Genomic DNA, 16,726 nt, shown 5'->3' on the forward strand with positions numbered 1-16,726 from the left:
ATACAACCTTAAGATGCATGACTGCGTTTCTTATTCCTCCAATACTGTTGTTGTTTTTTCAGTCGGTGTGCTTCATAGCAGAGTATTTTACGCCAGGACATTGTCTACATGGGATGGCATACAGCTATCCCTTTGCTGGACTAACGACAGATGAAATGTTAGTTCAGGGTAAACGTACAGTTGAGCTTGTCACAGACATTTTACAACTTCCATCTGTGAAACATAAACTTGGTGACATGTCCAACTTAGTTGATATCATTTACTACGATGGTAAGAATTATCTTTCGATATTTACATTTATACATTTAATACATTAATAATTTTTTTCTGATGTTTTCTCATGTTTATTTTCATATTAATACCTCGATTCTGTGATAATAAATTTCTCATTTATAGAAAATTTCACCTTTGTACATACAACCTATACTGTGTTAATGCGACGAAAAACCAAACAACAACAACAAATTATCATGTAAATCAAATGTTTATGTATAAAGTATTGTTTAAACTCATATTAACAAAAGAACAAAAAAAAACAACACAAAAGCACCCATTTTCATCTTCATATCCCCGCAATTGATAATGGACAGTTAGTACAATGGATAAACTAGACAAAGCAGTTGGACAAAGTCATTAGAGGAGGTTTAAAAATGTTTCTGAAGCGTTTCTTAACTCAACGTGCATTGACATTTAAACATTTTTAACTAGTTTGTTATTTGATGCAATAAAAATCCTTAATGAAAAGAAGAAAAATGTGTTTTTTATTACCTTGAGATGGTTAGGTAATTTTCTTTCTTTTAAATTATTTTTCATAAAAAAAAACAAACACTTTAAATGTTTGAAACCGACTGAAACATATATGTCCCATACATATTTTGATGTATCTTACGTAATTATCGTCGAGCTTGAAATATGAATATACTTATGTGTAAATAAATATACAGAATCGCATTTATAAGATATATTTATCTGGTTACAGATGGTCAGGAAACATTGATGTCGGCATTTTGTAGACATATTTTTGAAAGCAAGAATGGAACACAGAGCATGATATATGCAGAAGGAAGAGAATCAAGTATTAAGTAACATAAGAAATTCACAGTCGTGGTAAAAAGGAAATGATCTGATTTCAGCTTTAATGTAAAGTGCAATGAAAACACCTATAAAGAAGCAAATATGAGCCTTTATTTCAACTCATTGTGATATTTATTAAATCTTGGGGAACATTTATTACACATATGTACATGCAAAACAGATAAATGAGGAAATGACCAATGCCAATACTATTATCATTCAAAAGATATCATTAACAATATGACCTATTTTGCTTGACAGTTTTTGTGTGCGCATATAATAGTTATTTAAATGGTTTACAAGTAGAGATACACTCCTTTTATGCACTTCAAATACTGAAAAGCTTTCTTCGAGTGATTTGTATTGTGAGGGGTGGAGATATCACATCAGTGAATTTAGCTGTCGATACATGCGTTTGCTTACTGCGAGTAAGTGAATAAGTGGAAACTGATTAAGCCATTGTAACAGCATTTATATGACAAGGGTCTGGCGGTTTTGGCGATCACTGGTAAACCAATTACCAAATCAATTCATAGATTTATAGAAAACTCACGTGCCTATTGGAACAACATGAACATGCTGTTGTTTTTTAAAAATGAGTTGCAGTCACGGTGTAGCTGGGTGATCACTGTTATAGCGGGATGATAACTGGTGTAGCTAGGTGATCACTTGTGTAGCGAAGTGATCACTTTTATAACGGAATGATCACTGTTATAGCTGGGTAATCACTGATGTAGCTAATCAGTCCATCTATGATTTGATACAGCTAGAACATGCGGATTGGGTTTTGTGTGTGTTTTTATTTTATTTTATTTTTTTTTATTTATTTTTTTTTCTTTCTTTATTTTTGCAAATTACGAGTATGTCTTACAGTATAAGCATTGTGATATTTGTAAGAATGTAATGTTGTTTATAATATATGTTGGTATAATACTCATATCATTCTCATGTCTGTATATAACTTTCACCATTGTATGACAATATTAACTACAAAAACAAATTTCGAAGATCTTGTGGTTCCTTATCATCTCGAAAATGAAAAGAAGATTGTCAGGTTTGCATAAGAGTTAATGATCCTGTATAATTTAATTCAGGTTGTATACCACACTTAAGTGAAAAAATATATATATGTATATAATTATGCTTCTTAAACAATTTTCGAACATCGAAGAATATCTAAAATACGTACTGCAAATATTTGTCAACATTATATGTAATCATTAAAATATATGCATTCATTGCTTATTGAAAAAATGACTTAGACTTTAAAGAAAATAAATTTCTAATGACATCCCTTTATTTATGAAATGTAATTTCGGTAATATCTTTACAAATAATGCTTTTTGGAACTTAAAATTTAGCTAAATCTTCATTTGAGCATTATATTTATGATTTCCAGTAAACCATAAAAAGTTGAGCTACAGGAACTTTAATGTAAGTTGATGCCAAATTACGACCTTAAGTCTTCTTTTTAAGAACACTTTATTTGATGAATCTATAGACATATAAACATTGTAAACATGTTTTGTTGCTAATAAACAAAAATTGATTCATTTTTAACTGGTTGTTTCTTCTCATTTTTGTTCAGATGTTATCTATTACATTAGTACCTCGCTATCAATACAGTGTTCCGTTTGGACATTAAAGACCTTTTTGACATGGTCCGTTGCTACGCAAAATTGAGGATGAAGTATTTGCTCACGCATGCGCAATCTGCGTAGGGTAAAATATCATAGTCATGCATATAAGTGTTATAGACAGTCATATACAATCCCACGGCACCGTCCAGTTAGCTCAATATATACAGCCTTGGACTGTGAATCGGGGGACCCGGGCGATGCACATCATATTCGTTGTGATTGATCATGAACTTTCTATGGTCATTCGCTCTGGGAGTTACGAGGGGTGTTCAAATATGAATGCAACTAGGCCAATATCTCGCTTTTAACTACGTTTTGCACGAACTATGTACATGTACCGCATAATTAGTTGTGTAAGCTCTCAATTGATATAATACATGTGTAAATCAGTTCAGTCTAGCTTTGACAATGGCTCGATTAATGCTATCTACTCGTGTATACTAAAGCTAAAATGGTTAGGGAAAGGTCTCCGTTCACTGAACAATACGGTCCTATATAAAGAACCGCTGTATTCTCGGTATACAGGCGAAATACATATTTAATGAATATGTCGTGTTTATGGGAACAATGAACTTTTTCATCTGTCACACGGTGGTGTAAGAAATTTAAAAGTGGTGTGGATTCAGTTAAAGATGAATCTCATTCTCGCCGTCCGAAAACTACAATTTCGCCAAAAATGGTTAAAGATTACAGGATTTGATTGTTACTGATTCAAGATTTACAACTAGGTATATAGCGAAATGCGTAGCTATCTCTGTGGAACCGCACATACAATTCACAGACGTGATTTAAAAAATGAGAAGGATGAGTGCCAGATAGTTACCCCATCTCCTTACAAAAAAGGAAAAACTTGCTCGGGTAAGAATATCCAAAACATTGTTGAAACAGTTCGTCGATCTTTCGCAAATTGTCATCACTGGCGATGAGACGTGGATCCCAAGCGAAAGATACATACCAAAATACGGGCAACCAAAGGAAGTCAAAACCTTGCATAGCAAAACGCACCATGGCCATGAGATTCAGAAAGGACATGTATGTAATATTCTTTACCAATCAATGTCCTGCTATTTATATTGCCGTACCAAAGGGAAAATCTGTAAATGCCAAGTTTTACAGAGGCAAGGTCCTTCATAAATTAAAAAAAATATTTCAAAATCCGTCGACCAGCAACTGGTCTCCATGGGTTCAGGTTTTTGCATGACAATGGTTGGTCACAAAAAGCGGCCATTGTACGATAATATCTGTTACAGTAAAAGGTTGTCGAGCTTCCTCGCCCTCTTATTCACCTCATCTTGCCCCTTGTGACTATTTCTATTTCCGAGGCTCAAATAATTATTTTGGCACTGTTTGTTAAGCACTTCTGAAAATTGACCCAGTTGCAGTCATATTTGAACATCCCTTCTGACAACGTTGTCTGTTGTTAGTCGGGGAACATAATTTCGAATTGTACTCATAAAGACAACTTCAATGAAGTAGAACTAACAATTAGGCGAACCATTATTTGTAGATGTATACGATGCATACCAAAACATTAACTTAAAGGCGACATTGATTAAATTGTTTATCAATACAGTCTAGTCTTATTTTCAGAAAGATAAGTTATTATAATGGCGACCTTTTCATTGTTTTTGTTGTTGTGTAATATGATATACTCTCTAGTCACGTGGGTTTATCTCAGTGTAGATTTGTCTCTCTGATAACAGTTTCATAGAATGCTTTAACATGTAAACTTAGAATAAAACTTATATATATTTAACAGTGTTATGGTTATAACTGACCATCGGTCATTCAGATAATAGTACATGGTGTCAGAAGTAAACACAGAGAGGCACATGTGCAACAAAAGTACAGAAGAAAAACATGGACCTACATGAAATTGTAAACAATGAAAAGGACTTACATTAAATTGTTAAAAAGGATTTACATTCAATTGTAAATTAATAAAACATTGTTGATTGGATTAAAATTGAAAATTTCTAACTGGACTACATTAAATTGTAAAGTTACAACCTCCAGAAAAAATTTGTCAAGCCCAAATAAATGGAATAATTGGAAACAAAAATTTTCTTTCTACAGAACAGCTTCAAAGCTTCATCAAGAAGATGAATATATACAAGTCGCTACACAGGTATATACCATGGGAAAAGATGCTGACAATTTATTAAAATCTGTTTGAATTATCAGAAAGTAACGAGAAAAAATATGACACTGTCTTAACAAAATTTGAAGAACATTTTAATCCAAAGAAAAATATAATTCATGACATAAGAGAAACCAAATGCAAGGTGAAACAGTAGAGACATTCATAAGATCTTTATACGAGTTGGCGGGCTGTGCTGTGAATTTGCTGCCGGTATGAAAATCGAGCAAATAAGGGATCGAATCGTAGTTAGAATTTTAGATAAAAAAAAAATTCAGAAAAACTGCAGCTTGAATCTCGAAAAATCCGTAAACAGCGAAATAGTTAAAAACCAAATTCGATCACAACAGGATGTAGCTGTAACAGACGAGGTTCGTGGCGGGGTAAAGCCAAAACGAAGTTCGTACCGCAACCACACGTTTCTTGACAGCAGAATGCGACGCAGAAATTTCCGGGGACACAATCTAGACAATCGAAGAAAATTGATTATAAACGGTGTTCAAATTGTAATGAAAATCATGCACGACAACATTGTGCAAAGTATGCCGGAAATGTGGACTTTATAATCGTTTTTCGCAGTGTGTTGTAAAACTATAAAAGTACACGAACTGTGTGCAAATGACGCATTATCATATTTAGGAACTATTGACTGTGCACCAGATGAACCTTGGACAATAAAACTTCAGGTGAGAGATTTCTTTGTCTACTTTAAATCAGACACTGGTGCTGATTTGACTGTTATTCCGGAAAGTCTTTATAATACTTTAGGCAAACCAAAATTGAATAAAACACACAGATCGTTATACGGTCCAGGTAACAAAAATTGATAGTTATCGGTTCATTAACACAGACTCTTTCACACAATAGTAACTCTTCGCAAGAAAATATATACGTTGTAAGAGACATAGATAGATGTTTATCAGGGAGACCTGCTATAAAGAATCTCAATTTTATTAAATTTGGACGAGATTCAAACCATCGAAAATATCAAACAGAAGCATCCTAATCTATTTCGCGACCTAGGGCAATTAGATGGTGAATATCGTATTTCACTCAATGAAAACGCGCAGCCATATGCTTTACCTGTACCAAGGCGCGTGCCTATACCTTTGCTACCGAAGTTTAAATCTGAGCTCGAGCGTATGGAAAAGGCAGGCGTAATTTGAAAGTAGATGAAATCACAGATTAGTGTGCAGGAATGGTATGTATTCCTAAAAGCGACAATAACGTGCGCATATGTGTTGATATAACACAGTTGAATAAAAATGTGCGACGTAAAAATTTTCCTCTGCCGATTATAGAACAAAGCTTAGGTCGTTTAACTGGAGCAAAATATTTTTCAAAATTAGACGCTAATAGTTCATTTTGGCAAATTAAACTTGCTCAAGAAAGAAAATTATTGACTACATTTATCACACCTTTTGGTAGATACGCGTTTAATCGCTTACCAATGGGGTTATCTAGTAATTCTGAATATTTCCAAAAAAGAATGTCTCAATTACTTGAGGGCATTGAAGGAGTTTTTTTGCCAAACAGATGATGTCCTGATATTCGGACGGATAGAGGCCGAACATGACACTATACTTAGGTCAGTTTTGGACAAACTAGACCAGTGTAACACTGAATGAAAATAAGTGTGTCATCAAGCAAAAAACAGGTCAAATTTGTTGGATACTTAGAAGGACAACATGTAATCTCAGTAGACCCGGACAAGGTAAATGCCGTAAGAAATTTATGGCCTCCAAAAGACATACATGGGATACGTAGTTTGATGGAATGGTCAATCAATTTGGGAAATTTTCTCCATCTTTGGCAGCAGACTTGAAACCTATCAGAGATCTGCTGAGTACGAAAATCAATTTTACTGGGGTTCAGACCAACAAGAAGCTTTTGATAAAATCAAGCTTACTTTGACCAGTACTCCAATGTTAGCTCATTATGATCCAAATAGGGAAACTGTTCTCATGACAGATTCTTCAAAATATGCTACCGGAAGTGTAGTCCTTCAAAAACAAGACAATGGTGACTTTAAGCCAGTATCATTTGCGTCATGGGCATATACACCCACAGAGGTTAGATACAGTGTTCTTGCACTTTCCAGTACCGTCCATGAACAGGCTCAATCAAACCGAGCCTGCAACATTTTCAATATTGTCGTGTTTGGCTATCTTTAGGGATTCTGTTTTACTCTATTTTGAAAAAGAAGCACTAGGCGTAGTTACTGGGACTGAACGACATAGTGACCTTTTGATTAGAAAACATTTCCATATCAAAACTGACCATAAAAGTCTTGTTAGTCTTTTAGAACAAAAGAACTTGAGTGATCTACCGGTAAGGGTACAAAGATTTAGAATGAGACTGCTGAGATTCTCATACTTATTAAGCTTTGTGTCTGGAAAATTGATGTATATTCCTGATTACGTGTCGCATGCTGAATGTGACACCTTAACATTTACTGACTATCAAAATTGTAATGAAACCGAATTGTATGTTGACTCAGTTGTCACCAGTCTCCCAGCTACAGAAAAAAGGCTGGAGGAAATTAAATCAAAACAAAAATCTAAGTGTGCAGCAAATTAATTGAATATACTTATAATGGGTGGCCTTATACAGAATAGTGTGCAATTGCCGAACTGTATAAACCTTGTAGGTAATTGAAAGAGCATCGAAACATCTGATTTGTACGAGGGGGCGTAGCCCCCGAGTATTAATCAAATTGCCGAGTGTTTTGATGTTTTTTTCTCTTTTGTATCATAGTCAAACATAAAACACGTTCCCTGTTGTCACAATATGAAACCCCGGGAAAAAGTAACCAATGAACGAGCATCTGAATATGATATTTCTGTCGCTTTCCTTTCTCTTCCGTCACAATAAGTGAACCCCAGCAAAAATTAGCCAATCAATGGACATGCTCAGGAGTGCGGGTAACTAATGTTAACGCATTGTGCATGTATATATGTATGCGATTTAACTGTGACACATTTTCAACAGATAGGTACCCAAACTATGATACAATTACTAGATATGACAGGCTGAGTAAACCCCCAGATATATTATTCCTGATTTAACAAATGATTACATGTTGACAGGATTTAATGTTTAATGTGTGTTTAAAAACATAAATGATAAATATTTTCTCACAGTTAATGAAATATTTGAGGTAATAAATGAATGAACTTACAAGCTATAGTAAGGGGGTGTTGTGTAATATGAGATACTCTCTTTAGTCACGTGGGTTTAAATCAGTGTAGTTGTCTCTCTGATAATGCTTTAACATGTTAACATATTATTATTATATATGCTCTAGTACTTAGAATAAAACTTATATATATTAACAGTGTTATGGTTATAACTGACCATCGGCCATTCAGATAATAGTACAGTTTTAATAAGATTTTATCAGAGAAATGTACATGGCAAAAACTACGCGTTATGAAGAACAGCATGACAGTTATCAGATAAAAAACAAGTGACAGTAATAGGAACATAAACGTGACAGAAAAAAGAACGTGACAATTTTTTCTAAGAATAGTCTCGTCACATTCTCTAAAGAACCACGTGGTATTTAGCAGTACTGCTTGAAAGTTATTATAAAAAATACGTGAGTTATTTATGATATGATATATGATATGATTATGGCTATCGAAGATAGTGACAAGATATCACCTGTACATTTTGTCCTTCATAGGACGGTTTGTCTTCATCTAACTCGTGTTATTATATTGGAATATGAACAAATATGTTTAATTCGTGTAACTGTACAGTGTTGTCCTGTGGTGTTTTTTACAAAATCGATATACATGAGGCTCTTTTTCTATAAATAAATAATTCAGGAGTGATATTGTAGATCAAATATTATACAGTAACACTCTATCTATATAGATAATAAACTAAAGGTATAACTTTGTAACTTCCTCTTTCGATTTGTTTTCAATAAAATTCCATGGAGACATATTTAGTATGACCTTAATTAATGACGAGTACACTGTAAGGAATACCATATATATATTTTGGGGCTTAATTTAGATTAGTTTTCTATTTTGATAAAACTAAAAATCTAGCTGCAAGTTTTTAGAGTGTATGGGGCTGTTAAAAGAAGTGTTGTTGTTTTAAATAAAGTTTAATATATAGATTATAAGAATAGTTGGACTTTGGCAGGGTATAGATATATATCATGTATTTTATCGTCGAAACCGAAACTAGTTAGATTCAATATTTTATCTTTATCAGCTTTTCGATATATATGTATGCTACTAATAATAAGCTATATTCTTTTTATATTAATTATATATTTAGTGTTAAGAATTTATAAGGTCTAATCACTGATAAGGATATTCACAGTTTGTATATATAATTGATGACGTATTAAACAAAATATATGAAATATTCAATTTATATTTTATGTTAGGCATATATATACCCGAGACTGAAACCGAAAGAGGGAAATAAGATTACTCTTGGAAGAGACTTATTGTGGCCAACACTAAGATGTCCGATCGTAACTTTTGTACATACATGCATATGATCTAATTTGGCACATTTAGGAGTACAATGATAGAGGAATGAATGAATAAAACTGGTAAATATTGTTATTAACCTCTTACCTCATAACTATCTTACCCCTTGAGGTCTCACACAGTGAAAAAATGTCCTATTTATGCCCCAAACACAGTTCTTCGTTTGAGAAACTATTTCGGCGCGGTCCCCAATCAAAATTGTACATCAAGGGGTTGCCAGAATTGGATATGCCCCTTCTGTTTCGGGGGAGGGGGGGTGAAGGCTGCGGCAGTCCCTTCATCATGTTCATCGCCAAGAAAATTTTGGAAATGTGACAGACTAAAAATGGCCTCAGATCGATCTTGGGGTAACTAGTAACCAACGCTGAAAAACCTTTTACTCTATCTCAATTCATTGAGAAGTTGCAGCACTTTGAACTCAGTTTTGACGGAAAAAAGCAATGCAAAATAGTGTTGTTTTTTCTCACAATTTTGAGACGTCCTCCTTTTTCCATGGTAACAGGATATTTACGACTGAGCATGCTGTTACAGAGGCTATGGTCTAGTCAATATTTGTGCCAAGTTTCATTAGAATTGAAGCATTTTTCATAGTGTCATAGCAGTTTGAACTTGTAACGGTCATTTTTCACAATATGCTCATGAGGGAAAAGGTTAAAGGACAGTTACTTATTAACATGACAAACATTTCGTAATAAAAACGTGACAGCTTTTGTTTAAATATTGTGACGGCCAGGAATCGGGGTTACAGTGTAACACAATTAAACAAAACATATACATGTAACTGAACAATGAACAATGAACACACACATGGAGATGCGACATATCACTGGCAACACTAAGATGATTATCATAATCCGAACTTTTTATTTAAAAGATTCAAAATGGATATTGTTTTTCTTACATTTTCTGCAGATATTTTTTGTCGATATAATCAGAATCAATAAAAATCAATATAGTCTCAGGGGCCACTAAACTTGTATCTCTTCAGGAACTTCAAAGAGAAGTTCTTTGGGAATCGCTCGAAAGCCGTAGACAGAATCACAAACTTATTTTGTTTTACAAAATGAAAAACGGTCTCACACCAGATTATTTATCGTCCTTAGTTCCACCATCAGTTGGAGAAACGTCTATGTACAATTTACGAAATGCTTCTGACATGCAAACAATACGTACAAGAACTTCTCTTTACCATAATGCATTTCTGCCATCTACTTTGAGAGATTGGAACTTACTATCAACAGAGGTACAAAACTCAATATCTTTGTCCTCTTTTAAAACGCAACTTAAAGGTAATATAAAAAAATGCCCCAAATACTATTATATAGGTGAAAGAAAATGGCAAGTCATGCATACACGGCTCCGAACAGAATGTAGCTCTTTAAACCATCACTTATTCAGAAAAAATATGTCCCCTCACCAAATTGTCAATGTGGTCTCCTGGAAAGTAACCACCACTTCTTCTTTGAGTGTCACTTCTATAATGATATCAGACTCAGACTATTTGATGCTGTTTCTAATATTTGTACTATAACACTTCATACCTTACTAAACGGAGACCAGAATCTTAGCCATGACATTAATTCTAAAATTGTTCAAGCAGTTCATGTATATATACGTGAAAGTAACCGATTTTCATGAGCAAATAATATGCCAACTTGACCTATCCGAATGAATCTTCTTTACCTTCTTTCTTATTCTTTTCAATTATTTATATTCTTTAAAAAAGGATCTTTTGAACAATAGCTAAAATCTTCGATTTTTTTCGTTTCAAATATGTTAAAAATTAACTTCATTGTTTCAAACAATATTGCAAACACTGTCATAATTTAACTGCATTGTGCAAATATGTAGGAGAAGACCTTTATAAGCTTTATAGCTTTCGGCTCTAATCCTTTTTCATTCGTGTATCTAATTATTGTAAATGTATTAACAACATGTACTTGTATCATTGTTTGAAATAAACTATGTTTAAACTAATAAAAATCAACATGCTATAGAAATGTTAAAGGGCCTCCAATACGTGACATCATGGTGTGTAAGTCAAATGATTTTGATTCGATTTAATTAGACGTTTTTAACACAAATCAGTTTATCTTATTAACAAAGATTATACAAACGTTTATTTCGCCGAACCTTTTGATACGTCTGAAGTTTCTGTCAAGGCAAAAAGGTATATTTTCGTCTATTGTATAACCTTTTTTTAAAAATTCGCCCAGACAAAAAAACTTCAAGCATTTCGAGAAATGTTACTGAGAATGACAAAACAAATGGCAAAGTCTTTGTGAATCAAATGAATTGAATTTTTTAAAAACATTTGATAAAATCGAACACAAATCAGTTGCTTTACACCTCATGATCGCACTACATCATTTCCGTATTATTCAAATGAAATAGAAAATGTTGAAGGATTGATTGAGCCTTTCATGGACGGTACTGTTTCACAGACGTATAGGATGTGCTTTCAAACAGATCTTACATCATTAAGATTAACTTAATGTTTACAAGAAGATCAAAACTAATTTACAGACCTGGCGAGATGTTGTTCTCATATGTATCACTCTGTTTTAACACTGATATTTCATATGTCTTTAATTTTTACTATTATTTATGCTACTTTTTAGATAAAACAAATCTAAACCGGCTATAGTAAACTCCTGTTTGCACCATAAAACTGTTTTTTGCTACATTATATTCATAATTAAACCAGTAAGGCTTTCGTTTATTTTGTTTAGGGTGATTGCAAGTAACAAAATGATGCAATAAAAATATTCCTTGATAATGGTACATTATTTTTACAGGTGCTGAAGTCATACGATTTAGAAATGTCTGACAGAAGAGAAGACGTTAAGAATAGTTATGAAAAAGATAAAAGAACAGGATCAGTTGACAACCAGACTAAAATATTTATTGTTTACAACACCGGGGAAACAGCGGAAATTAAAACCGCCCAATTTGTTGCACATGCATTAACAAAAAGGTCGGTTTCTTGCGTTTTTGATGTTGAAGACCACCAAGCTTTCCCTATTGGAGAACCAGTGACAGAAAATATTGTTAAATGGATTGAAAACTCGGAAAAGACTTTGGTGATTCTTAGTAAAGATTCAATAAAGAGTACATGTCAGCTACTGCAAACTATTCTTGCTCTGGACAAATGTAAGAAGAAAAACATCTTTTGTCTACGGCTATTACTGCACGGGGTAGATGAAAATGAAATACAATTTTTGAAAAGGGATTTCTTGCAATCAGTTCCATGTAGAAAATTAGATTTCAACAAAGATGGATGGGAGGAGCGTCTTGCATCTTACATAAATGGTCAGTACATTACATGGATACAAATTTACTTTTCATATCAATTTTTTATGTGAAAATGTGTTTTATCATGTTTTTTGTCACTTTAGCAATAGACAAAGAATAATTCTTTCTCATTTTAATTGCATCGCGTTTTAATTAATACCATTGCATAAAAAACCTATTGCAAATACATGCATAAAATATTTTTTACTTATTTTTGATTACAAATAACGTATAGAAGTTCAGTCTAATGTATATAAATCATGTAACAAAATATTTGATCTTCCAGAGGAAATACCTGTTCCAGACATTCTGCCTGTTGGGAGCCTTGCACACGGATTGGTTTTCTCACATTTTAATGGCTATTACAGATATGTTTTGCCAGGTAAAATTTATTACAATACTTTGATCAAACATTTTACACTCGTTGCTAAGTACTGGATGGTTCCAAGAACGGACTGAGAATATGTCTATAAGCAAGTAGCTTCATACACAATGAAAGCTAAGTACTGGATGGTTCCAAGAACAGACTGAGAAAATGTCTATAAGCAAGTAGCTTCATACACAATGAAAGTAAGATAAATATTAAATAAACAAAACATACTTTAATATATAGGTATATAGTTATGCAAACTATTATTATAACTACGTGGGTGCTTCAAAAAGTAATGTTTCTTATGTGTTTCCATACTTAAATCGGATGTTTATTCAGGTATGTAGTCCGATTTAATAGCTACAAAGGCACAATATCCGCTTGCAAATTTCTTCAAAAATGACAAACATATCCATTTGTAAATGTAAGCTAGTAATATACACTGTGCAATTTTTCGCTCACCAATGAATAACCAAGGTGGTAAAATAGAAATTCGTGCCTATATAAAAGGTCGTGATGCTTTATATATGAAAATCAATACAAAATAGACAAAAATAATGATTTTTGAACAAGGAAGACATTCTTCTTACGATTTCAAACTAAATAACGAATCATTAGAAATTGTAGCACAATTCAAATATTTAGGAGTGACTCTATTCAAGAACGGTCATTGGAATCGCACCAAAAAAAACTCTTGCGCAACATTCCCTTTACGCTCTCCATAATTTATTTATTTATTCAATCAGTTAGAATTAAAAGTCGTGGATAAATGCAAACTTTTCGACAGTCTTGTTAGTTCTATTCTTAATTATGGGGCGGAAGTATTTGGATATGACGAAGCAAAGGATATTGAATTAGTTCATTGTAAATTTTTACGAAAAGTACTTAATGTTAGGAAGTCAACAAATACGGAGAGCTTGGCCGACATCCAATGAGAATTCAAAGAAAAATTATACTTGTTAAATATTGGCTAAAGATTATAAATCTCGAAGAAAATTGTTTACTTAAACAAATGTACAACATACTTAAAATTGACGCTGACAACGAAAATTCATATAGAGGGAAAAATTGGGCCTACCATATCAAATCTATTCTTCAGGAGATCGGGATGTCTAATTTATGGTTAACTCATACTGCTAATCAAAATAATTTCATTTCTATAAAAAACAGAATTTTGGACATATATAAACAAGACTGGTATAGAAAAATAAATAATTCAAGTAGATTATCTTCCTATTGTATTTTCAAACATGATTTTAATCAAGACTTATATCTAAGTGTTATAAATACGAATAAATTCAGAATAGCTTTAACAAAATTTAGACTGTCAGCACATAATCTTACCATTGAAGCAGGTAGACATCAAGGAACGCCTAGGGAAGAAAGAAAATGCCAAAAATGTACCATGAATGTAATTGAAAATAAGTTGCATTTCCTCCTTATATGTCCAAATTATTATAACTTAAGGAAACAATATCTAAAACCATATTTTTGTAGGTGGCCTACTATTAAAAAATACGAATTACTGATGACAAGTAGAAATCCTAAAGAAATTATCAATTTATCAAAATATTTATACTTTGCATTTCAAAAAAGAGAATTACAAAATATAGAAAAAAATAAACTGAAAATATATAGCTTTTAAGAGGTTATTTATTGTTCTATTCTGTTCAGTAATAATTGTTGTTTTGTACAATTCTTCTGTAAATTGTTAAATATTGTACAATGTTTGTAACACGTTTATCCCTTTTCATATGTAATTGAAAGTATATTGGCTATATGTATGCTCATGCTATTTTATGCCAAATAAAGATTATGTTATGTTATGTTATATACCACCAAAACAAATGTATAATGAACTGAATGATATTTATTGGTCTTCCACGGTATCATATATGACAGTTTGCAGATGGGTAAAAAATTAAAGCTGGTATATCCAGAATTAAAGATGTAGGTAGAAAAGGTCACCCAATCACATCTGTTACCAGAAATAATGTGTCTCCTGTTAAGGCACTTGTAGAAGAGGGGTTCAGTAAGGTATGGATCTTAGAAGGGAACGCTCATACTATTCTGACCCAAAATTTGGGAATGAAACAGGTATGCGCTCATTTGGTCCCACATTTACTGACCACGAACCAGAAAAAACAGAGTCGATTGTTAAAGAAAGCTTCTCAAAAAGTTCAAAAACTGTGATGACAGGCTGATTTCTAATTTACTACCAAGAGATAAGACTTAGGTCTATATGTTTTAGCCACAGAGAAGGTCAGACAATAGGCAATGGAGAGGTGAAAAACAGAAATGTCCGGTCATAGCCAAACTACAGTATAGCGCACAAAATTTTCTTTAATTTTTCTGGTCCAGCGGTACAAATACCTTCAAAGGAAGGGATATCTATTAGTGGGAATTTCTACACTGTTGAACAAAATAAGCAAATTCTATAAAAAGAAACACCCAAGTGTGGTTTGAAGAGCATTTGTCTGCTTCATGACAATGCTCCAGTCCATAAAAGCGGGTGGGAGTAGACTTTCTGAGCAAACACAAAATTAATGTTTTAACCCATCCTCCGTACTCTCCTGATTTAAGTTCATGCGACTTTTTCCCTTTTCCAACGACTCAAAAATATCTTTCGGAGATATGTTAGCAGGAGTGCACTTGGAAGCACTGTGCATCATTGCCTGATAGATACCAAAGGCAGACTACTGTGTGGCTTTTAAGCAATGGATTTGTTTGAGATTACAAAAGTGCATTTCGGTCAAGAGGGATAATTTTGAGGGGTTGAAATAAATCATTTTGAGGCACTTTTATCCGTATCCATGTTATTTATTCGTCGTATTATTATTAGTAGAAATAATCAAGAACTGTACATCATATACAGCCATAATCAATTAGTTGTTCTTTTTGTAATTTTGAATTATTATCATGTAGGACATTTTTATTATGTGTGTTGTGTTTTGATTTTGTATTTGTCCATACGAATAAACTCACTACTGTAGAGTGTATTTTTTCTTAGAGCTTCAAGAACATCTTATAAACAACGACGTGTATAAAAACAACCCAGGGAGAGTATCGGTACATTATTATTTACTCATTCCAAGTACGTGTGAGGTTGTTAGCAGTTTCAAAGGTCGTGACAGCAAAAATGATATCACAATAGAAGAAGAAACAAAGCTAATGTTTACAAGGCACCATGCAGGAAAGCCGCGAGAATACAGTATTATCATTTATAGAATAAAGAAAGGTGATGAGGTAAAATTCTTTACGTATTATATTCTATTATCATTAAACCTATTGTAGTTGGTTATAATAATAATAATAATAATAATGATAATAATAATAATAATAATAATAATAATAATAATAATAATAATAATGATGATGATGATAATGATGATGATGATGATGATGATGATGATGATGATGAGCACTACAAAGAAAAATATGTGGACTTTTGTACTGACTTAAAACCATGGTGTTTATTTCATTTAAAATTTGCCAATGTTTTTATCACAAAACCTCTTTCTATAGAATTGAATATATTGTCTATAGATGAATAAACAGAACTTTAAAAGAAAATAAAAAAAATTGTGTATCAGTTAAATCTGAATGTTTTGATAATATCATACTGAAATATTCATTGTATTTGCTGTCCATATACCGTTTAACTACATGTAACATTCAATTTAAAAATTGG

The 16,726-nt window shown here is 32.8% G+C and overlaps 1 protein-coding gene across 1 annotated transcript in view; it reads left to right on the top strand.

Moving 5' to 3' along the window:
* Window positions 1-16,726, top strand: part of LOC132756182 (uncharacterized) — a 36,870-nt gene that overhangs the window by 11,266 nt on the left and 8,878 nt on the right. The window contains exons 12-18 of the mRNA XM_060747188.1: window positions 63-270; window positions 980-1,075; window positions 5,434-5,667; window positions 6,730-6,926; window positions 12,170-12,683; window positions 12,952-13,047; window positions 16,046-16,281. Of these exons, the coding sequence (XP_060603171.1) occupies window positions 63-270; window positions 980-1,075; window positions 5,434-5,667; window positions 6,730-6,926; window positions 12,170-12,683; window positions 12,952-13,047; window positions 16,046-16,281 (1,581 nt within the window). The remainder of the gene's footprint in view (window positions 1-62; window positions 271-979; window positions 1,076-5,433; window positions 5,668-6,729; window positions 6,927-12,169; window positions 12,684-12,951; window positions 13,048-16,045; window positions 16,282-16,726) is intronic.

This window comes from Ruditapes philippinarum, unplaced genomic scaffold (assembly GCF_026571515.1).
Source record: "Ruditapes philippinarum isolate M1 unplaced genomic scaffold, ASM2657151v2 ctg2162_1_1_1_1, whole genome shotgun sequence".
NCBI lineage: Eukaryota > Metazoa > Mollusca > Bivalvia > Venerida > Veneridae > Ruditapes > Ruditapes philippinarum.